General features: G+C 40.4%; 1 protein-coding gene across 1 annotated transcript; it reads right to left on the reverse strand.

Annotated features, from left to right (window-relative positions):
* Positions 1-24957, reverse strand: LOC108001453 (tyrosine-protein kinase Dnt). Its single transcript, XM_017062450.3, has 8 exons — positions 24328-24957; positions 9096-9223; positions 5279-5685; positions 4995-5180; positions 4571-4709; positions 2582-2874; positions 1291-1450; positions 1-1170 (listed from the first exon to the last, which is right to left on the reverse strand). Exons 1-8 carry the CDS (start codon positions 24425-24427, stop codon positions 922-924), a joined length of 1662 nt encoding a protein of 553 aa, XP_016917939.1. The 5' UTR covers positions 24428-24957; the 3' UTR covers positions 1-921.
* Between the last annotated feature and the right edge of the window lie 569 nt (positions 24958-25526).

Genomic DNA, 25526 nt, shown 5'->3' on the forward strand with positions numbered 1-25526 from the left:
TTGTTTTGTATCGTAATGTATCGATTTATTGTAATTGTAAACGTATGAGATTTTGTACATCTGTGTCCCTCGCTATCCATCGTTATTCCATCGTTCGCTATATATATATATATGTTGTGTGTGTGTGTATATACAGAAACTTCCTTTCGAGACAGACAGATTCTCCTTATTCGTAGCTAATACGTAGCATATACGTATGCATGTATAGAAATATAAATATATACAAAAGTAGAAAGAAGGGAGAGGGGGGAAGAGGGGAAGGAGGAGGGGTATTGGCACACTCGAAACACTCTTTATGTGGCAAGCGAAGCGTATCACATCACGTTTAAAAAATTGTTCGACGTTCTTTTTCCTCCTCTTCTTCTTCTTCTTCTTCTTCTTTTTTGCTCAATTAATGCGCGAGTATTTCCTGAGTACGAGAAATTGGCAGTTTTTTTTTTTTACACGATGAAGGATTGTTTGCCAGTCATTTTTGAAAATTCGTGGTTTCTTACCTACAATAGTGGCGATGAATAATCAATTAATCGATTAATTAATTCAGTCTTAACTTAAGAGATAAATTATACGTCTTCTACGCTCCAAATTTCTTACAGCTCGTAACCGGTTATTAAACCGGTATTATTACAGAAATTACGTACGCCTGCATCCTACTTTTGGCGAAGAATTTACACGAATTACCCTTTTTTTTTTTTCCATCTCTTTCTTCCTCTTCTTTTACAAAATTACGCGCCGATCTGAAACGGTCACGATACAATTTCGTCGCGAATATCTATATCTATTTCGATCCTCGTGAAAACTCCTCGGAAATCAATTCTTTAAGTACTATTTTATATATAGTATTTTATATATATATACACGTAATCTACCAACGATCTCATCGAAATTCTCAAAATTTTTCTCCGAGTGGTGGTAGAACATATTTTAAACGTATCTGGTCAATTGAGTGTGGAAATCTTGAAGGCAGACGATCAACTGGCTAAACGTGGGCCTTTCGTCGGCCGACATCGCCCAACAATAAGCCATAACGGCGAACAGCTCGTCGGGGCAATTTATCGGTTGCGCCAATCTGTAGCCGTCTCTGAGGTAGGAAGCCATCTCGAACGCGTCCACCTCCACGTACGGTTGCTGAGCCAACGTGGTCAATTCCCATAACAATACACCGAACGCCCACTGTGGAACATATATATATATATTTCGAATTAATGTATATATATATATATATCTTCGATCGAAGGGATCTCCCGATTATTCGAATCGTTAGAATTATTAGAAAGATATTCGCTCGCTCACCACGTCGGAGGCGGTGCTGAACGTTTTGTTGAGCAAACTTTCGATGGCCAGCCACTTGATGGGACGATTCTCGTTGTCCCCGAGGCAATGGTAATCTTGAGGGAACAGGTCCCTGGCCAGGGCGTTGTCCGTGATTTGAACTCTCAGATCGTCGTCAACGCTGAAAATGAGAAAGAGAGAAAAAAAAGATGGGAAGTTAGTTTAAGAGAAAGAAAGAGAGAGAGCGCACAGTGGTTCGAACGACAAAATTATTTCTTCTTTACCGATTTTTAAGATTTAATAGATTTAATTCTTAAGAAACAGGATATTTGTTGTTTATCATCGATTTATTACTTCATTGAAAATGTATGTAAGAAATTAAATAATTAATTGTAGAATGAAAAAGAGAATAATAATCGATATATAAATATACAAATGTATATATTTGTGAAGTCTTAAGAAACGTGGCGAAATATTCGCGCGGGAGATGTAGCAAAAAAGTTATAGTAGGCAATTAAGATTAGAAAGCATTTCGAGCTTGACAAACATAGGATAAACTGGATCTTGGGAATTGGAAATGATATTTTAAAGAAATCTATTCTATAAATTATCCGATAGATATGGGCCTAAAAAAGTGATAATTTGATAAAATTACAATAAAAACAATGAAATTGAAAATTATAAAATGATTATAAAATCGTTTAATCCGTTTAAAAGAGAGAAATTAAAAATTTAATTTTAAAAAAGTTTCGACGCGTGATTATTATACGTTGCAACGAAATAATTATTTCTTATAAATTTGAATACATCGTTCGAACCACTGTGGGGCGTTAAATCGCCGAGATGTTAATAATAAAGATTCGAGGGGCGCGTAAAATAAACGAGCGCTCGGTTTAAATTCGTCGTCGAGCGGTGAACGCAAAAACTGCTATAAAAAGGAGGGGAAGGGAGAGGGGAGATGTTAAAGTCTTCCCCGCGACGACGAAACAGTAGCGGACGGTAATTAAGCAGTCTCAACCGGCCACGCTATTTATTGCTAATTAATGCCACACGGTCAATTAATTTTGTAACGAAACTTAACTGACCGTGTGGTGTGGTGAAAAATATTCGACGGGAATAAATACGGACGTTCGGTCGCGAATATTACCCGGCCACCTTGCGTACTATTTCACGAGAGTGTATTTAATACACAGGCGAGGATTGAAACTTATATCTCTTAATATTTTTCAATTGGCGGGCTTTTCGAAATCAGGAACGGAGAGTCGAAGTTGACACCGCGTTAAGCACCGCGATTCATCCTCCCTTCACTTACACGCAATTCCTTGCGGCCAGGTCTCTGTGCACCAGCCTCTTTCTGTGAAGATACTGGACCCCTTTGGCAGCTTGAAGTGCCATTTCCACGACTTCTTGCGTGGTGAGTGCTCTCGGTGGCCCTTCGCTGCTCAGTTTGCACCTCACCAAGAACCTCTTCATGTTCTTGTAACCGGTGTGCGGGTACAAGAGAAAAGGAGCGCTTCTATCCTCGATCGAGACGCCCAAAACTGGGAGCAGGGCCGGATGGCTCAAACCGTACAGGGCTAAACCCTCTCGTAGCAGAAGGGCGACCTTGCTCGAACAAAATTTCAATTTCTCGAGTCGCCATATTAAAATACAAAACGTTGCAAGCGTCGTTTGTCCTCCGCGCGAGAGGAGGAGTTTACGTAAGGCGTGCAAACAAATTCCTTCCCCTTTTTATCATCGTAACTTCTCTCGAATTACTTTAACGGCGTCGTCTCAAAGACCGTTCTTTCATTTTTAATCGTTTCGGCCGACTATAGTCCCTCTCCATAAAATACCAGTGACGTATCACGGCCGACTATAATCGTTCTGCATAAGATGCCGCGTATCGCACGTATGACGAGCGATTGACATTTTTCCTTGGCAATGTAGCATCGGTATTTCACTAGATTTACGGAACCCGTCAATTCGACGGTTTTTCGATTTTATGCTCAAAAATTCTGAATATGCAAAATATTATTCTTTGAACATTATATATTGGATTTTAATGATACGATATCGTTTTCTCTGGGACATTTATATTTTATTATTTCTAAAAATTGTATACGTATTTTTACGAAAATCCGTCAATTTGAGTTAAATTAATTAATTTATATGGATCAATTATTGCGAAATGAAATAACAATGAATAAGAAAAAACAACACCAAGCAAATAACGATTTGTTTAGCAATAAATACGTAATCAAACAAGTTGTTTATAATTGTGATATGGAAATAAATAATCCTTTCAACGGTGAATTTTGCAGAGAAAAGAAGTGATTTTGCAGAGAAAAGGAAAAAAAAATTAGTGCTATCTGGAAGCTTAGCAATAATTTATATATTTTTTTACGTTTATATTATAATAGGCAAGTCTTCAAAAGACGTGGAATCGATAAAAAATAATAAAAAGAATAATAAGAAGAATGAAAAAAATAATCAGTATAAATAAAGACCAATCTGGATCGTATTCTGATATAAACGAATTACGCGAAAGCGAGGAAGAATTTGACGATATAAACTAGAAATTTCAAAAAGCGAAAGAAATAAAAGATGCCGATAATGAAGAAAATACCCTAGTGAAAGCATACCTGAATTATTATATAAAGGGATCACTGGAGTAAACAAAATTCGAAAGAATTTTCTCTTTCCATTAGCTGAAGAATTGGGCAGTGACCATCGCGACGAACAAAATAATAGCTTCGATTCAGAGTCTAACTGCGTTAAATCTAACAAGTATGTATGCGGAAAGTATACATCCAAGATAGAGTTTACATGTAAAAAATGTATTGAATACAACAGCAAATAAAATTTTAATTTAAAAAAAAAAGTATATAGTCAATATCCGTAAATCTAGTGTTAATCATTTTCACACGCGATATCATTATTATCGATTATATCATATTATTATACACGTAATTCGATTCTAAAGTATTGGATTAAATCTTGTTGTAAAAGTTATAAATACCCTCCGTTTCGAGAAAAGTTTTTTTCATTTTCAATAAACACCGTGAAAAGACTGAGAAATCCGGCCGAAAAATCGCCAGGAGTGAAAGAAGAGTCGCGACGCTTTCGAGCGATATGGCGTTTACTTGTCGCATTGCAGGAAATCGAGTGTCGAAATGGCGCGCCATCTGTATCTTGACGCGTGAAAAAATGGTTTAAATTCGAATAAAATCTTGAATATGAAGGTATTTGTTTTCACGCCTAATATAATCGTAATATTGTTGCAATATTGTTGAATATTGTAATATTGTTATTTGCTCACTTGGGACTGTGATGCATGCTCGGCGGCAGTTTTCACCAGGACATCCCTGGGCGAGGACGCGCCCTCCTCGTGATAACTGCCTCTGTACACGCGACCGAATGTTCCCTCCATCTCGATGCTGAGAAGGCGTACCCTGCATCTGTAAGGCAACCGCGATTAAAGGTTTCTCGAACGAGCCGATAATTATTTCCTCCTTCTTCGAATTATCGAAGAGAAAAGATATTCGATATCGCGATATTCCAACATCTACTCGACCCGAAAAACCAACATCTCCCTCGATTCAATCCATAATAATAAATTTTATTTTAAACAAACTCGATAAACTGGAATTTCAAAAGTAAAAAGAATTTCCAAGCAGATTCACCGTTTCTCGACCGAAGATGAATAATTATCGAATTCGAGAAAGAGAAAATTTTTCACCCACCTTTGTACGGTGATCTCTTGAATCCTCTCGTGCAATTCTCGGCTCGGTCGATCGTCCAATCTTCTGTACGTCGAGGTGGACGTCGCTGAAGCAGGTGGGGGTGTTTCAGGCGACAAAAAGGTTTGCGCGGGCCCGACTCCCGTCCCCCTCTCCACGCTGCACGCGGAGCTCAAACCCCTCGACTCTCTTCGAGAGAAGAAGAAGAAGAAGAGAGATCGAATCGAATGTGAAAAGGAGAGGAAAAGAAACGGATTATAAATTCGAAAATTTATTAGCACACGTACTGAAGTGGATCGCGATGCCTCCTCGTCTTCTTGTCACGAACGTAGTAGGCTATGACGAGGACGAAAATGGCGGCGATGAACGCGCAGGCGCAGCCTATCGCCGCGTAGAACACTTGGCCGCCGGTAGAGGAGCCGGAAGCAGCTACGAGCACCTCTTCTGGCCCCGCGTTGCTCTTATCCTTGAGACATATTTTCTTTCGCCTGAAGTCGAGACTGGTCGTGTTCCTCCTCGACAAGGAGACGTTTATCCGAAGGCTGAGGTCGACCTCGGCATCGTAGGGCCCGCAATGGAGGGCCAGGGCCCACGTCTGCAGCCCACCGACCGGGATTTCACCGGCCTGGGATATGTTGAGGGAGCTCGTCAGCGCTGACGGATTGCTGATGTCCACCGACATCGTGTACGGCAACTGGAAACTTTCTTCGATTAATATTCATTTCTTTTACGATCGGGGGAGAAAATGTATCGAGTGAAGAGATTCGTGTGTATTTCGTTCGAAATATATGAGGTTGTAAGGGGAAATGTAAAAAGTTATGTTCGAGCATTTTATTAATTATTCGCAGTGGTTTTGTTCGAGAGATTTTTAACCGGTCACTTTTTCAACTCGACGAGGAAGAATCGTCCCGAATTGCGAATAATCGCGTAATTAATACTCAAATTCCGAGAAAAGTAAGTAAAAAAAAACGTTTATTCAATAATTGTTCGAAGTAAATTTATTCGAAATTTTTAATCGGCCACTTCTTTCTACTTTATCGACGAGGCGAGGAATTAGAGGTATTGAGGTATTGAATAAATGTTGAAAATTTTTAACATTGGATTAATACTCAAATTTTGAGGAGATAAGAAAAGTAAGTAGAGGGAAGAATAATTGTAAATGTCAAACAAGTTGTAGGAAAATATAAACGTTTATTCAATAATTGCTCAAAGTAAATTTATTCGAAATTTTTAGTCAGTCATTTTTTTCAACTTCATCGACGAGGTGAGAATCATTTTGAATTTGCCAACAAAGTTGTACGAAAATATAAAGGTTTATTCAAGCATATCAATAATTACTCAAAATAATTGTTCGAAATTTTTAACATATTGAATTAATATCGAAACTCTGTCGATAAGAATGTGCGAGCGAATTACGAATAATTGTAATGTCAAACAAGTTGTACGAAAATTTTTTATTCAATAATTAAAAGTAAATTTATTCGAAATTTTTAATCGGTCAGTCACTTTTTCAATTCATTGGATTAATATCCAAATTCCATCGACGAGATAAGAAAAGAATCGTGCCGAATTTGCGAGGAAATAATTCTAATTGTCAAACAAAACCAAGATTGTACGAAAATATAAAGGTTTATTCAAGCATTTCAATAATTACTCGACCTAGCTTTGTTCGAAATTTTTAATCAATACCAAGACTCCTTCCGATGAGTTAAAAAATTGGCGAGCAAAAGTGGCACAAAAATATAAACGTTCTAAATTTTTAACATATTGAATTAACACCCAAACTCCGTCGACGAGGCAAGAAAAGTGGTCCACCGTAGCAATGGGAAGAAAAAGAATCGTCCCGAATTTGCGAGCAAATTGCGATTTCACGTGGCCCGCCGCGACCGAGTTAAAACGAACACCACGTATCCAACCTCCCGTTCCTCGTTCGTGTCACGCGTTCACGCGCACCTGTTTCCTCTCCAAAATCTCCAATTTCCCGGAGAGGAATCCGCCAAAAAAGAAAAAAGGAAGAAAAGAGAAAAATTCCTGAATATAATACAAGGAAGAAAAGAAAGAGAGAAGGATTAACGTACCGAATGTATATATATATATAACCTTTCCTTTCTTCTCTTTCCATCGACCGAGGAAAGTGGAGGAAAATGGTACCGACGTAAGTGAGGAGGTCGAGCCGCTCTCGAGTAATCGGAACGTTGAACCCTTCCTACAATATCTTGAAACGTAGCGCATTCTCGGAAGACAATTTGCGCTTGGCAAAGTGAATCCGGAGGACCGGGAGCGGGGAGGGAGGGGGGAGAAGGAGAAACGAGGCGAGGAGTTGGAGAAAGAGGAGAGGTCGGGCTTGGAAGTCGAAGGAAGAGTCGGCTGATTACCAGCTTGCAACGCGATGATCGGTTCCCAACTAGCCGAGGAGAGAGAGAAAGACAGAGAGAGAGAGAGAGGCCAACCTCGCTCGTCAACCCGGCTCTCCAACTTGTCGCTACCACGCTACACGCTTCACCATCCTCTTCCCGCTTGTATACAGGCGGTATACGTTATACGCTACTTCGGCTCGCGGTCTTTTATGACCAACTACGTGCTGACAGTGAATGCCTCTGTAAACCGGCTAAACCATTCGACTTAAACTGTCGAAGGAATTTTTTGTCACTTTTTTCCTTCCTTCCTTGCCTCCTCTCTCTCTCTCTTCCTCTCCATTTTCCGACAACAACAACAACATTTTGCACGAGAGGAGGAGAAACGAACTCTCGACAAACGAGAAGGATTTTCTATTCTCGAACGAGAAAGAGAAAAAATGATACAGGGAAGTATAGTCGCGTGGCAGACAGTAGAAATCCCATAAATTTTCGTTCGGGGAATAAATTTGTCGAGGAGGATAGGAGGGGGAGGGGAGGGGGTTCGAAAGTGGGTCTCGGTTTGATTGGAGCGGATAGCTAAGTAGCATTCGGGACACTCGGTTTTGTCGACGGAGGTGACGGATGTCTCGACGCCGGCCATCAGTCTCCTCGCGTTTCTTCCCCCTCCCCTCCTCCTTCCAACCCGGGACAACTCGAAGAAGTGGCCGGACCACTTTGTCCTACTACTCGGATCCCTTCCTTCCTTCCTTTTTTCCCCTCCTCCTCCTCCTCCGCCCCCTCCTCCTCCTCGCGCGCATCGCCGACGAGTCAATCCGACACCGCGTCGCATTCTGTCCACTTTTCGCCACCACTTTGTCAAACCAACCGTCCGTCTCGAGGGGATGGAGACAGCGTGAATAGCATTCTTCCCTCCCTCCCTTCCCTCCCCGCACGCTAATTATCCATTTCTCTTTTCTCTCTCCAGGTAGATCTTTTTGAAGGATCCGTTCGTCGATTCTTATCTGAGAGAGAGAGAAAGAGAGAGGTTATAGTTTATACTATACTCTTCATTTTGCAAGAAACATTCGTTAAATTTTTCGTTGAATAAAGTCCGCTCCGATTATTAATTTCCTCGATTTTATTAAAACTATTTCTCTCTCTTTCTTTCTTTGTCTCGAGAGAAAAGGTGCAGATTGGAAGGAAGATATTCAACAATTTCGCGTCTCGTGGAAAACACTTAACGAATTCATTTCCACGAAGAATACCGGGAGGGAAACCGGTGGAAACGAATCCGAGAAACGAGACGAGCCCGACATGCCTCGATAATCCGGATAAGTGCGTCTCGCAAGGGCTTGGAATGGAATAAGGAAGGAGCGAGAGGTTCGAACGGACGGCGAGTAACCGTTCAAGTCGGAGGATTTCATCGTGCGCTCTCTTTTTGAGTTAACGAAGCGAATCCCCCTGTCGCGATCGAGTCGTCAAAGAAAACGCGAATAGAGGAACAAAGCGCGCGAAATATATATATATATATACAGATTTGTTCGAGCGGTAGCCGCTTCTTTTCATTGCTTAAAGCAGCAACGCGTTTCCTTAGCCGCTTTTTAAAGACGGGCTTTTTACCTCCGAGCTTTTCCCTTCTCCCCTCCCCGAGAATTTACGTCGTTTAAGAAGCGAATCATTTTCAAAGAAATTACATCAAAGGCCTCCTCCTCCTCCTTCTTTTCTCCTCCCCCTCCTTCCTCCGCAGAAAGCTTTGTTTGAAACTTACCGGCCTGCCGGCGAGATTCTCCCAAGTGAAATGCAGCTTGTGAACCTGGGCTGGCACCGGGACGACGAATTTAATCGCGTACTCGTTTATAACGCCTTCTCTCACGTAAAACAATTCCGCCTGCAGACCTGTGAAACGAAACCAGAGACGTTTTATCGATTAAAAGTGCCATCCAAACGAGCGGCAGCTGTACGTCGCAATAATATATATATATATTACATAGGATAAATAACCATCGAAACCATTCTCTTTATATATTTGGAAAAACATTTTTGGCAGATATGGAAATGAAGGAAGCTAGCCGAATCATTATTTCATAGGTAAAACGTTCCAACTGTCGAACACGTTCGGAATATAATGTTCCTCGAGTAGTTCACTTTTTTAACGCGGTGTGAGCTTTAAGCCTTTGGAGCGTGGCAAAGGTAAAGATGTGCGAGTAAGTAAAGTGTAACGAGACCTGCTAAATCGACAGAGCGAAACCACCACCTTCTTTACCGGACAATGCGTTGTTCCTACTACCATTATATTATTCCTTCTCACTCGCGAAGGAGAGAAGAAGCGCGCGGCTTTCCCCCACTCCTCCTCTTCGTTTCGCTTCGGTTCACACGATTTGTATTCGCGTTCGAGCGCTCGATTACTCTCGTATACGCGTCCTCTTATTCGAGACGATCGAAACTCCTCTCCTCGTATATTTCTTCACGTTCGCATTCCGCACATTTTAATTTCTCCTTCGTTGTAACGTGAAAATATACAAGGTAGAAAGAGAGAGAGAGAGAGATAGATATATAGATAGACAGAGAAAAAGATATCGTTTTATACACTCGGCCACGCTTCTTAAATACCAAGCGTGTCGGCGAATAATTCGGCGAGCCTCTCCTCGCTTGTGTGGGGACCTTTTTCACGTTACGCTACCGGGTGAATCCGCGTTCAGAAGCCGCAAGGTTACGAAGAAGGTGGAAGAGGGGGAAGGAGAAGGAGAAGGAACGAAAACACGCGACGTGTACCTTCCCTTCGTGGCTCTATGCTCGTGGTTGTATCAGATAGGAGGACGGTTAACGAGGCACGAGTTGGATTTTTAAGTCGCCAAGAAGACAATGTGGTCCGTGGTGGGAGGGAGAGAAGGAGATAGAAAGAGAGAGAGAGAAAGAGAGCTTCTCTTCACCCTGTTCTCCCGCCTCCATCGGCCTTTACCGGTTTTCTGCATCAGATATCGTATATGCCCACGACCCGGCCATCGGCCAGAGAGCGTGTATATATATATATATATTCCCTGGGGCGAAGGCTGAGTCCTCCTTCTCGGATGGTGTCCGGAAAAAGAAAGAAAAGAAAAAAAGGATCCTCTTGGAAAATAATTATTCCACCTTTGGACTCTGGGAGACCACGCCGCGGTTTATCGCCGTTAAATATCGAGATCCTCGGCCTCCCCCCTTTTATATGGATGGATCTTTCCTCCCCACTCCAAGTATCGATGATCTTTCGAGACTTATATATCGAGAGTCACCGAGGGGTTGAGACCCCTCTTTTGTTCGGGGACCCTGTTGGAGCGTCGGGAACAGATCTTTGTATTCTTTTCTATTTTATTTTCGAAGACTTTTATTTCTAATTTTCTCGATCGATAAAAAAGAGACGCGAGATCTTTATCGCGATCCATCGAAAAATATATTTCAAAACTAAGAACAATGAAAAAAAAACAAAATCTTTTTCTCTCCTATCCATAGAAAAAAATATTTTTTCCAAAGAGTCAACTAAGAAGCGAGCCTAAGAAAATTCTTATCTCCAATTTTCTCGATCGAAGGAGTTGAAACGAACAAAGAAGAAAAAGAAATATATATTCTCTTTAACTAAGAAGCGAAGGTAAGAAGATTTCTCGTCTCTAATTTTCTCGATCGATAACGTCAAAAGTCTAGTTTAACTAAGGGGGAAAGACGAGGTAGTAGCCGGTGACCTCGTTACCGGCTTAGGCAGTCTCGAGACCCTTATCTAGCCTCTTCTTTTTACGCATTTATGCGGAGAGTTAAGATGGCGTAGCAAAGATCCTTTGATGTCTGTGCGTTCCACGTAGGAGCGAGCAAGAAAGACGAAGGAGACAACGGCGAGGAAAGAAGGAAAAGGGGTGAAGAGAGAGAGAGACGTCCTCCTCCCTTTGAAGGCGTCGACCCTCGACAACGAGTGCCAGACACAATTGTCACGAAAGGGTTCCACGCCACTTGGAACAACCTTTCCCTCTCGGTGCATGCACGATCTCCAACTACACCGGCGCGCCTGGCGGAGGAGAACTCTCCAACTTACACGTCCAACACCCACCTTATGCCGGCCTCTGCTGACACCTCCGGAAAACACCCGGATCCCGGGTCAAAGATAAGAAAACTAAGGAAACCGAGCTGCTCTCCAAACGAAGTGCTGCGCCAGCAAACTTCGATATCGATCGAGCAGATATATATATATATATGTATATTTCTCTTCGAGAGAGAAAGAGGGAGAAACAAAGCACCAAACGGGACTTCTGAAGTTATTCTTTTCTTCCTTATATCTCTCTGCTCTCCCTTTGATACGCTTATTCTTCTCTGGGGAGCACAAAGAGAGGGAGATGAATGGAAATACCGAGGCTTTACAAATTAAATAATATTACATTGCTCTAAAACTATACCCAAAACTGATGGAATTTAATAACCAAAATCTGGAATGAACGCCATTATAAATAAAAAAATATATATATATATATATATATATCCAGTCAATAAAGAAAAAGGATCGAATTCTAAAACGTATTCGAAAAGAAGTGGTGGTCGATCGAGAGACAAAAGCGAAAGGAAAGAGAGAGAGAGAGAGAGGAGCACAAAAGGGAGCGAGACAGAGGGGTGTTCGTTTCGCGAGGCGCGAAACAGCCGGCAAAATTTCGCAGGGCACCGTGTCCCCCGCTGTCAAAATACGAGTATAGAGGCGAGTTGACGAGCGAAGCTCCACCAGTCGTGCTGTACAAAGGGGGAGGATCGAGAGAGAGAGAGGAACAGAGAAAGAAGGGGGGACCCCGGTGAATTGCGGGGACCCGTCGCTTCGGGTCCAGAAACCTAACACCTTTCGAGCGCAAAACCCACGGGTACGTGTATAACGAGATCTTCCCGTGGCGAGGCTCCTTTTAAAACGAGATGACGGCGGGTGGTAAGCGGAGGGGGATGTGCAGGTAAAAAGGGAGGGAACAGGAAATATTAGATTTACGCGCGTGGTGACGACCGAGCTGTGCTGGCCACAATGCGCCCGCTACGATTTTTCTTCGATCCTTGGAGATCGCTCCTTTGTCCAACCGTGAATGGACGAAATAAATTTTCCGCTTTAAAGTGGCGAGTAAATTCCTTTGAAATTTCCGTACAAGTGTTTACGATCGTAAAGGTTCGGGATCATCTGCGTGCAAAGCGATATGGATAATCCGTGTTCCAATTGGAAAAGATGCATCGATGAAGATCGCATTCAAAGTAACACGAATTTGTCGACGAACTGAATCCAAAGCGATACATTGAATTTATAATAATCGTACACGAGTATTCATTCGAAACGAATCTCGTATTCCAAAGTTACAAATTCCAATTGTAAAAGCGTATGAAATAAAATCCAAAGCCACTCGTAATATAGATTCTATAATTACGAAATAATAATACATGGATGAATTAAACCTCGTAAGCAGATTTACACGGACTTGTAAGTACAAAAGAATATGCAAAGATGGAATCGCATCGAAATCCATCTAATTCGGAGGCAACTCGAATCGACTCGTTGTTGTAATCGTAATCGCGCGGAAAACGGATACGATTGATACGAGAGATCGGGGAACACGTACACGTGAGACCGATCCAAAAATGATCCGCGAGGCGGGGTTAACGACCAGATCGGGCAGCTGTACTCGCCGATACCTCTCGACACTGGCAGCCTCGCCAGATCTAATAACGTATCCGTACACGTACACGGCGAGCGTACGTGTGAAGCGCGTGCTGCCGTTCCACTAGGGATATTTTTCACTTTCGCCAGCGCGGCCAAACGACGTGGGCGTGCAGTATATAACCCGTGCACGTACGACTTACGCACACTATACACGCTATTGCTTCTCATCGCGATACCCGCGTGTCGCGCGCACACCACGCCTGCACGACGCGCACTCCATCTTTCGAAAATAATCGAAGTCTCGCGCTGATCGCGTCCCAACGCAAACTTCGTTTCGATTCGATCCTTTTCGAAACTTTTCGGAATTCGACTCGATCTACCCGCTTCGTTATACGTCACCGATATATTATTATTACATATCACGAATTATTCGCACAATTTCCACGGATTGGAAGTTAAATGATTATATAATCGTACGATACACTCACCGAGATAAAAACGTAACGAATATTTCAAACGGTTCGACGGAAAAGGAGTAGGAGGAGTGGGAGAAGGATGCGAATTCGAGCATTTCGCAAACCCGCCACGCTTGGTCGCTCGTGTCGCTCGATGATAAATATCCTCGCGACACAGAACGCTTAGACAGACCCACCCTCTATGTAATACAGGAGGCTGGCTGTTTAGCATATATCGAACGGGTAACGTGTGGGCACGTTACTTCTCCTCTCCTCTGAATAACCCATAAGTCCTGGTTACCCAAGTGGCGGGAGTACGTACGTCGTTTGTACGCCCCCCCTTCTCTTCCTTCGATCCTTCCGATTCCCTCCCCTTCCCTCCTCTTCGCGGGCCATAGGTCACATCCAGGAAGGCGTAACTTCACGCGACACCAGTTATAATTCACTCGGCCGAGGCTCGTAACCGAGTAGAAGAGAGAGAAGGACGAGCAAGCGTATTTTTTCCAGACTTTTCGAAATTTAGACGCGTCTTTGCAGGCCTTTAAGAGGAAAGGAAGGATTAACGGAATCTATCCACGCCAAAGGGTATCCCCTTACTCCAAAACTACGTCGATATTTATTTCAGGCAAGAAAGATCGATGGAATTGATGCTTGAACGAGAAAAGAATTTTAATTTAAGAAAAGAAAAGACATCGAGGGAGCTCGAATTTTTTTAATTTAAAACAAAAAAAGAAGGAACAAACTCGAGACAAGTACACACGAGAAATACCGTTAAAATATTCTCACGATTCATTTTTCATCCCCGTATCGCGAAATATGTATCTTTCCGCGGTTAAATCCGGTTCATTGTCCCGCTACGGGGACAGTGGATGGGACGCTCCTCCATCCGGTCGTAGGCAACCCCTCCCCTCTCCCCCGCCCCGTTTATTTATCGAGAGGGTGTGGCACCGTGGTAGCGCGTGGCAAAGCAAACCTGCCCCGATGATTCTCCGCGGAGCTAAAATAATATTGTTCCTGGCGTGCACCCTCGAAACGCGGATTGCGGCTCGGGTTTATATCGCAGCGTGGAAAGCCCCCCTCCCCCGACCCGGCCACGACAGATGGGCGGCCTGATTGAGACGTCGTCGCGGGATGGACATATGGCGCGAGGGGAAGGCGATTACGAGCATCGAATCGTCGCCATCGAGAGGAAGAAAATCGAACGAACGATCCATCGCTTTTGAGGAAGGAAAGGAGGCTGGCTTTCGAATTTTCTCTTCGATCACGCTGTTCTTCTTCGTAATCCTTCGAGCTTCGTCGTCCGGCTCGATTTCTTTCGTATTACGCGCACAAAGGGGAGATTTTTTCCTTGTTTTTCGAAAAAAAGGGGAGAAAGGGAGGGAGATAAATCGCCAAGCACGCGATTCACCGAGGCAAAAATAGCCGGTCGGTGGTGAGGGGATTATGTATATAGCGTGGAAAACTTTGGCACATGTTAAAACAAGGGAAACGACGGCGGTAAATCCGTCGAAACGAGGTTTCGTCATAAAACGTTGAATCGCGGGAGAGGAATGGAGCAACAACGAAACCTTCGACCCGGGTGCACGAGCATCCTCGACAGGAAATTCCAGGGAGGAGAAACTGACCTACGAGAGTCCTATCTCTTTCACGCGGCGATGGGACGTTTCGAAGGGAAAGGAAGATCGATGCTCGAGGAGTCCCACTGGCAGATTTATCACCGCACTGGCCGTGGATGAAGGGCTTATTTCCGACCGGGAGGGATGTGGAAGGACGTGGAAGGAACGCGAGGAAAGAAAAGAGAAGAAAAAGGGGAAAAGGCAGAGATCCCATCTCTCCCCTCCCTGCCGCCGTTCGAATTTTTAAAGACGCGGAGGCATCGATGCTCCGTCGATAATTCGAGAGACGCGCTCGCCTACGATTCGAATGACGGAACGTCGATAAGCTCGACTCGAGTACGCTCACGTACCGCTTGTCCATCTACGCTTAATCGATGGTGCGTGGTTGCTCGAAACCACGAGTCGAGCCACGAGATCGGGCAACGTCGGCGATTCTTTTAAATGAATCGTTTTAACTAATCGATATAAGATGTAATCGGTAAAGTAAGGTTAATGTAGGTTGGTGTATTGTTTTGGATTTGATTTAATTCGAAATTATATGCTGCTATATGTTTCGTGTTTTAAGTATTATATTTGGAGTAAAAGTTGTTCGTTTATTAAGATTGAAATATGTATATATGGTCGAGGAGTTTCGAGTTCATTTTATTCTATTAATTATTCGGATTTATTTGAGATTATTATTATCGTCTTCCCAACATGGCAAATTTTTCTTTCTCCCCGTTATGATAAAGATTCGAAGAAAAATCTACACGATAAATTGCATTATTTATTCTATTCTATTAATTATTCGCGTAATATTAATTACGGTTTATTCGAGATTATCGTTTCGAGGTAATTTTATTCAAATTTTTTCCTGCGTCTCGAGATACTTGGAAGAAAAATCTACATAAATTGCATTATTTATCCTGTTCCATTAATTATTCGCACAAACACTACGAATAAAGAATACAGTTTATTCGAGATTATCGCTTCGAAGTAATTTTATTTATACTTAAATTGCATTATTAATCCTATTCTATTAATTATTACCATTAATTGTAATATTAACTACAATTTATTTGCGATTATTACCAACATTTTTCTTTTTTTCTTTCTCTCTGTTCGCTGTTACGATAAAAAACACGTGTCTCGAGATTATTGTTTCAAAATTTTATTTTATTCCTAACTTACATGGCAAATTTTTCTCTCTTTCGAAGAAAAATCTTAAATTGCATTATTTATTCTATTCCATTAATTGTAATATTAAGTACAATTTATTTGAGATTATAAGATTTTCCTTTCCTTCTATCCTCTATTATGATAATTATTATGATATTATGATAAAAACGGGTGTCTTGGGAGGCTTGGAGGGAAAAATCTACACGAAAAATCGCATTATTTATCCTATTCCATTAATTATTCGCACAAACATAACATAAACTACAATTTATTCGAAATTATCCTTTTGAAGTAATTTTATTCGTAACTCACATGGCAAATTTTTCTTTCTGCTTTGGAAGAAAAATCTACGTTAAATTGCATTATTTATTCTATTCCATTAATTGTAATATTAAGTACAATTTATTTGAGATTATAAGATAAACTGGGCCACTTATATTCAAGTATTTGTTATTATGGATGCAATTAGTCTGTTAATGTTTGTTAAAAGTTTTATAACACAATAAATATATTTAATATTATCATTCATTGTTATTATTCCTAATTTAAATAAATCATTATTTGATTTGATAAAATAGTTAAAATAAATTAAATAAGAATAATTTATCGATCAAATTATTCAGAATTAATGTTATAATTGAATTAATTCCAATTTTTTACTTCCGTAATATTAATATTTTATATTGATAATAAATTGCAATATGATTTAATAAAATTAATAATAAGTATAATTTAACACAATTAATAAAAATTTAATTTCTTTTAGGAATTGCTTTATTTCAAATTTTAGAATTTATCCTTGATTTGCAAAGTCTTGTTGATTGGCTACCACCCTGCCGCGTTGTGACGTCAACCTTTTTCCTTTCCTTCTATCCTCTATTATGATAATTATTATGATATTATGATCTACACGAAAAATCGCATTATTCATTCCACTCCATTAATTACTCGCACAAACGTGTTAATACAAACAATACAGAGAGATTATTACTTCGAAATAATTTCACTCGCACAAATTTTCCTTTTTTTACGACAAAAAACGCGTGTCTCGAGAGGGAAAACCTGCACGATAATAAATAGCATCGGTGAAAAGAATATAAATTTTCCATCATTTCCATCTTTCCCCTCCCGTTTATTATTAATTCTCGTCCGTTCATCAATTTTTCCAGAGGACGATCTTTCATTTTTCCCTCCAATCTTTTTTCCATTTATCTTAACGAGGATCTCTGCTGGATCTCTGTTCCCTCTCCTCCCCCAAGGAACATAGTTCGACAAAACCAACTTTCCTCCAACCAACAACTTCCAAACAGAGAGAGAGAGAGAGAGAGAGAGAAAGGACTCTTTTTTCTCGCGCTGCACGTGCAACCTGACTCCCGAGGAGAGGGAAAACGGTCCCCTGACAAAACGGGCCCCCTAAGTGGTACCCTTCCTTAACCTTTTGCGCCGCTACCTAGAACCAACTACTGGAAAAAAAAAATATTCCCAAGTTTGGGAATTTATGTATGGATAATTTACCGTTTCGTGACTTCTCATCTCTCTCCTCTCTGTCTGTGTGTATCGATTCAAAGGGAACGATTTCTCTTCTCTCTCTCTTTCTTCCCTTTTCACAAAGGGACGCGCGAATAATTGGTCCAATTGGTGGGATCACGCGAGCAAAAATCTCCGCCAAATTTTCTTCCGAGACGCGACATGTGCTTGACGCGCATTTTAAACGAAAGAAAGATTCGTTTCAACCCTTTCGTTGCCCCTCATAAAATATTATACATTGTATGAGATTACGACTGTGTACTCGAGTTGTTGGTACGTCGAGTCTCTCTCTCGTTTACTCGTCGAGTCTCTCTCGTATTACAAACGATGATGATAAATATATTTTTTTACAAAATTAAAATATTACGACTGTATACTTTGGAAAATAAACGATGATGATAAATAAAAAATATATTTTTTTACAAAATTAAAATATCGTGCAAGCAGATTATATGAAAACAAAATTGAAATAATTCAAAGTAATTTGCAAATATATACGAATATGAGATTACGACTGTATACTTTGGAAAATACAAACGATGATGATAAATAAAATATATATTTACAAAATTAAAATTCAAATAGATTATATGAAAACAAAATTGAAATAATTAAAAATAATTTGTAAACGAATATACAGAAATATGAGATTACGACTGTATACTTTGGAAAATACAAACGATGATGATAAATAAAAAATATATTTTTTTACAAAATTAAAATATGAAATAGATTATATGAAAACAAAATTGAAATAATTAAAAATAATTTGTAAAGGAATATACACAAATATGAGATTACGACTGTATACTTTGGAAAATAAACGATGATGATAAATAAAAAATATATTTTTTTACAAAATTAAAATATCAAGCAGATTATATGAAAACAAAATTGAAATAATTCAAAGTAATTTGCAAACGAATATATACGAATATGAGATTACGACTGTATACTTTGGAAAATACAAACGATGATGATAAATAAAAAATATATTTTCTTACAAAATTAAAATTCAAATAGATTATATGAAAACAAAATTCAAAAAAATAATTCAAAGTAATTTGCAAACGAATATATACTCAGGAGATAACAAAAATTTAGAAAATTTATTTCTTCCCAAGATAGATACTCTTCTAATTTATAGAAACTTATTCAAACTATTATATATTCTGCAACATATGAATCTTCGATATACACTTGAACTCGTTCCAAAAATTGTCCCATCTAAACATCATGAAAATAATCAAAATTGCAGTAGACGAATTTTGCATTCGAATAGGATATTCAATTTTCTCCGTGGAACACGCCGTATGAAAAATCGTCTCGCACGTGAACAGATCGCATCCGCGTACAGATCGAGGCAAGACGAAACGAAACGAAAGGAGGGCTTTAAGGCGAGGATCTTAACGAGGAGTGGAGGATTGACGCGGGCAGCGGTGCGGCAACGCGGCTCTGCGCGAGTCGCGCGCCCCCCCAGTTTTTTTAATCGACAATCCGAGGCTGGAGCTCGATCGAGAGGGAGCCGATCGAGGATGCATTTAAATTGGACGAACGAGAGGGGGATTCCTGCAAGGGTGAGGGGCGGAGAGGGGGGTTTCGGCGGGCGGAGGGGAAGAGGAGAGGCGGTGGCTACGCCACTGCGTGCGTGCGTGCATAAACGTTTTCACGGAGCCGAGGCGGGCGCTTTGAGGGCCGCCCCACTCCCCGGCCAGCGTCGAGATGGGCCTGTCAGGCCCTAACTAGCTAAGGTCGGGCCCCGCACACTCACACCAGCGCGCTGCGCGCACCAGTGCGCCTCGGCCGCGCGACTATCCCGTGTTTTGACACGGCCTTCTGACGGATCGTCGCTCGAACAGCGAATGCAAATTTCGGGGGGCGGATTGGGGGGTTTGTTAGGTGGAGGAGGGAGGAGTTGATACTGTGTTCCGTTGACAGTAGATTTTTATAACATTTTAATAACAAGATGTTATTCTTTAAATATTATATATTGGTTTTTAGTGGTGGAATATTTATTCGGTTTCTTTATATATTTGTGTTTTATTATTTCGAGACGTTGTGTGTTTACTTTTATGAAAATACGTCAATTTGAGAATTCTGAATATGCAAAATAATATTCTTTAAATTATGTATTGGTTTTTAATGGTGTAATATTTATTTTCTCTGGAATATTTATATTTTATTATTTCTAATTGTGTATCTATTTTTACGAAAATCAATTTTCGATTTTATGCTCGAAAATTCTGAATATGCAAAATATTATTTTTTAAATATTATATATTTTTAATGATACAATATTTATTCGTTTTCTCTGGAATATTTATATTTTATTATTTCCAGATGTTGTGTATTTATTTTTAAATCCATCAATTTGAAAATTCTGAATATGCAAAATATTATTCTTTAAACATTATATATTTTTAATGATACAATATTTATTCATTTTCTCATTTATTATTTTGAAATGTTGTATACCTATTTTTACGAAAATTCATCAATTTGATAGGTTAATTTATTGCGAAATAACAAAAATGAAATAACAATGAATAAGAAAAAACAACATCAAGCAAATGACGATTTAGCAATAAATAATCGAACAAGTTGTTTATAACTGTGATATAATAACAAATAATCTCTTCAACGGTGAATTTTGCATAGAAAAGAAGTGACTTACATGAGAAATAATTTCAAACAGTGCTATTTGGAAGCTTGGCAAAGATTTGAATTTTTCAAAATATTTTCAAAACCTACCCAAAAAAATATATTTCTTTACATTTATATTATCATAGGCAAGTCTTCAAAAGTCGATAAAAAAGAATAATAAGAAGAATGAAAAGAATAACCAGCATAAATAAAAGACCAATCTGAATCGAATTCTGATATAAACGAATTTTCAGAAACTATTTCAGAAAGCGAAAGTGAAATAAAAGATGCCGATAATGAAGAAAATACCGTGAAAGCAGGATCCCGTAAATGGCCTCTTCTCGCGTTTTATAATTGTTTTTAGATTTGGCAGCCATCAATGCCTGGATTCTTATACAAAGGGACCACTGGAGTAAACAAAATTCCAAAGAATTTTCTCTTTCCATTAACTGAAGAATTGGGCAGTGACGAACAAAATAATAGCTTCGATTCAGAGTCTAACTGCGTTAAAAAAGTACAACAAGTATGTATGCGGAAAGTATACATCCAAGATAGAGTTTACATGTAAAAAATGCATTGAATACAACAGCAAGTAAAAATCTATAGATTTCAAATAAATAATTTACAAAAAATTGCATTTTAATATAGCTATTAAAAAGACGAATTTCAATTTAAAAAAAAAGATATATAATCAATCTGTAAATCTAGTGTCAATCGTTTTCACACACGATATCATTTTATTATCGATTATATCACATTATTATACACGTAATTCGATTCCAAAGTATTGGATTAAATGCAAAATCTTGTTGTACAAGTTATAAATACCCTCCGTTTCGAGAAAAGTTTTTTTCATTTTCGAGAAATCGCCAGAGTGCATTTTAATATAGCCGTTAAAAAGACGAATTTCAAGAAAAAAAGTATATAATCTAAACGCGTTGAGATACGATCTCCCTTTCCTCCTTTCTCGCTTTTCGCGAGGACGATAATAAAATAATTAATCGCTTCTTATTTATCGTATTCAGCGTTTGAAAGAATGCACGAGGAATATAAATTATACAAACAGACTCACTTGTATCAGGGGGCAAACAAACGGCATAAATTATCACCACTAACTCCATTGCTAAGGAAATCCTGATTAATTACATCTCCAGATATATATATATATATAAAACGATGCAAGAGATCGACGGCCGTAATTTACTTGTTCCATCGAAGAGCGAGAAACAGGAGGTATTAGGAATGTAACGCGGCACCGGTGGAATTCAGTTATCTTATCCGAGGCGGATGCTACGCGATACCAAAGTGGTAGCGAACACCTGAAGATAACTCCAAGATTTTTCGAGTCGAGTGCTACCTTGGTCCTGCTTTTAAACGAACAAAGAAAGAAAATATCAGCGGCGATAAGCGCCCCCCGCCCTTCTTTAAGGTAAAAAAAAAAAAAAGAGACGTGTAAAATACGTGGATAAAATATTTCATCTCCACGAGGACCCTCACACGCAGCGCATGCCGGTATATTTCTTTTTTCCTTAACGAGAACTACTTTGAGAGGGTACGAGATAACCATAATTAATCACTTCTCAATATCTTCATCGGCACACCTTTCCCCATTACGAGGAGGAGGCGACAGAGAGTGGAGGAACACGGGCCCCCTCGATCGGATGGAATCGATTTCTTGTCAACCAGCTCGTATATATATATATAGTAAGGGAAAGGTTATAGTAAATACCGAAATTGGAGACCTTCTTCCAGGAAGCGTGAACAAACGAGTCGAAAAACTGTGGACGGAGCCCATATGGAGAGCGAGGGGCCCCAGCGAAACCGGGGGGGGCCTCTATCTGGCCGGGGCCGCTCGCCGTGCTCGCATCGGTTAAAATGAGAGAAGGGCGAAGGGAGAAAGAGGAGAGGAGAAAGGATAGAACCGGACGAGTCGCACGGAAACAAGACGAAAAGAAGCGACTGTCGATTATTCGGTGTCTAAACAAACTAGTAGGCCGGGCCTGCGTGCTGTTGGATCGCCACCACTCCGTGCTGTAACAAGGACCTCGTTATAATATTTTATTGCGTCTCGTAGGTATACGTGGCCGCCTTATCCTTCGTAGGAATCTCGTTTTGGCTACGATACTTCTTCCCTTTATCCCGATCTAGCACGGTTATATCGCGGAACAGCGATGAAACAGTAGGTACTGTCGAGAAAATAAAGGAGAGTTTTTACAATCTCTATACGCGAGGTGCACACGGTGTATATACAGAAGCAAGCTCTGGCACAAGCTCTTTGTTTTAACCGATCCAGAATTAAACACGACTAAAACAAATAAAGGGCTATAAACGGTGGTAGTCGACTCGGCTCACCGCTCTACGTACCGATTCAATCCCCCTTTCATTTCAACGAGCGCGCCGCTAATACGCTTCGAATTTATAGGCGCAATTAATAACGCCGCCTCTAAACAACGAAATCGCGCGATTCCGATCCCTTTCGTTCGTTCGAACGCCGCGCCGCTCTGTAACGCAATTCGATTTCACGCGAAGCTTTTGACGTGTGCACGCGCGAGCGCACACTCCGCCTCCAGTTAACCGAGGAGGAGGAGGAGGAGGGGTTTTCACGGACGCGTGTCGCCGAACGTAAAACGCGCAATTCCACGCGCGAGCGAGCCTCTCTCGTCGCGCGGAATCGGCAATTCTCGCACGGGTTCAGGTGTCGTCGAAAACGCGTACCCCCTCCCGCGACGCGAGCGACCGGGCTTTTCGCGGATCAACGAGCCGAGAGCGAATTATCCGCCTGCGTGCAAGTTATCGTGGAAATATTGGAAAGTTGGTGGCGTCGAGTGGCTTTTACCCGTTTCCGCTACGACGATTCCCTTCTGTGTGGAAGCTGGCGAGGAGAAGCGATCTAACGGCAATCTACGAACGAGGGGGGGGAAGGAAAATAGAAAAGCCTTGGAACGGGTATACGCGTGATAGGGGGAGGGGAAGAATGAAAATCGGGAGCGTGAGAATGGAACAAACGAACGAGTATCGTCGCTAGGATTTGCGCCTGAAATCAACCACGTCGTCTGTGAGATTTTAATGGGTCGTTGAACCATGAATCCGTGAGCATTCGTGTATTCGTTCGATCGTATATTTATTGGGGGATAAACGATACGAGTGCTTGCAAGAATGAAAAGATTTTTTTCGTATTTTGCGCGTACGATGGAACGATCCTTGTATCGTTATTCGAGCAACTTGTTATTTTGAGTAAATAAGATTTTAACGGATAACCTTTGCTCCCTAATAATTTCTAAAGAAAAAAGTTACTCGTTGAAAGAGCAAGATGCGTAACGAAGCGGATCCAACGAGTTAATTTTATGCGCAACATTTTTATATCCTTGAGCTTTTATATCGCAGCAATGCTGATAAATTAAATTAACCATGCCAAAAGGATTTATGACATATTATAAATTATCTCTATTTGATCCATAATATTTTAATGCTCTATTAAATATATCGACTCGATGATTATTAGTGTGTTATTGCATAGAATTTTAATCATTAACGAAGATAATAAGTTTGCCATATAAGTAGTGTAAACGTGATGATAATTATTCATTAGCAGCGTGAAATGTCGATAGTATAAGTCAATGATTCTTCGATGTCCAATGCTCAATTATTACGTTCATCACTAATCACTGTCTTAATGGTTTCGATCGGTAGTTAGATGCTCAACTATGAACCGTATTTTAATAGATTTATCGAATTGTTTCGATTAAAATAATGTAAATGTTTTAAATTATATAAATAGATATGCATAATAATGCAAGATCGTAAATTAAATTGTAAGATAAATTGTTCGAAGCAACGATGCATTTCTGAATATTATTTTGACGAATTCGCAAAGTATACAGATCGACGAAATATATTCAAAAAAGCATTCATAGTTGAAGCGTGAATACAAGCGTAAACGAATCCAACACTTTTGCTTACCCATTAGTTTCCGCACTTCTGCTTGGCTGAGAAAAAGGTTGAAATAACTTGCACCTGGCCGCACGAAAACGAACAGCAACACTGCCAATTTTAGGAGCATCCTGTCCACCACGTGCTTAACCGGTTGTACGTACCGAGTAGCCGTAAACACGAGTTACGTTATGCTGTAAACAACGTTAAAGTCTTCTAACACGACTCATGGTCCACGAAGTATCGTAAATCGGTGCCGATTTCACGGGTGCAAGAGCACGTGACAGCACCTCGTTTTACTATACTGTACACGACCGGATGAGAATAGGTACGGATCTCGGCTGATGCAGCACGACTTTTTCTGGCGAATTAAATTCTTTGACAGTTCGCATGAAACTCAATTAATCGTATAACGGCACTTGGAATATTAAGATTAAGATTAAGAAAAGTTGACGGATTCCTTTCACGATATCTCTATGTTTACGAAACAACGCGTGCCGGAAAGGGACTATGGATTATTAAACGGAAAACAGAAGATGACGCGAGAATGCACACACGAAGAGGATGAGCGCGCAGCGAACTTGCCTCGTGAAAGCCACAACCAGTTGTGTGCTCCGACCGCCATGGGTCGACCGGGGTCGACGCAGGCTCGTTGAGCCGAAACTGGCCGAGTCTGGCCGATCATGACCGAGGTCCACCCACGAGAAACGCTTGTTCTAGTCGTTCTACGGATCGGATGGCCTCGGCCTTTCGATGCAACAGCAACCGACCGTCGAATTAAAATTGCGATAGTGAATCAAATCATTGAAATTTACGACTAAGACTAATCGAATCAGATTTTTGGAGATACCAGCCATTCTTTGCGGAGATCGGTATGCGCTCTACGGGGAATATTATGTTAACGTTTTAGAAAAGAAAATCGGTGAAGCAATACGAAACTCGTGAATCAGTCGCAGCGCGCGCTTTTGTTTCGTTTACTATTCGAATATTACTTGTTGCATTTTCGCGACACACTTGCCTTCTGTTGTAATGTGCGCTTTTATAATCTGCAATTGGATGATTTTATGACGATTTCGTCCTCGCGAAAATTAAATTTATAGATTAAATTTTTTCTAACAATTACATTTCATAATTATAATTTAATTCGCTTCAAAAAATTTGACACATCTTTTAGTCTTTATTTTTGTACATTTATATAATATGCAAATCGTATATTTTACCTTGCATAC

This window comes from Apis cerana, linkage group LG10 (genome assembly GCF_029169275.1).
Source record: "Apis cerana isolate GH-2021 linkage group LG10, AcerK_1.0, whole genome shotgun sequence".
Lineage (NCBI taxonomy): Eukaryota > Metazoa > Arthropoda > Insecta > Hymenoptera > Apidae > Apis > Apis cerana.

Coding starts and splice junctions, on each gene's coding strand:
- LOC108001453 (XM_017062450.3), bottom strand. CDS start 24,427: ATGCTCCTAAAATTGGCAGTGTTGCTGTTCGTTTTCGTGCGGCCAGGT. Junction 5,181..5,278: donor AGGCATCGCGATCCACTTCA/GTACGTGTGCTA, acceptor CTTCTCTCGAAG/AGAGTCGAGGGGTTTGAGCT. Junction 1,171..1,290: donor TCAGCACCGCCTCCGACGTG/GTGAGCGAGCGA, acceptor TATGTTCCACAG/TGGGCGTTCGGTGTATTGTT.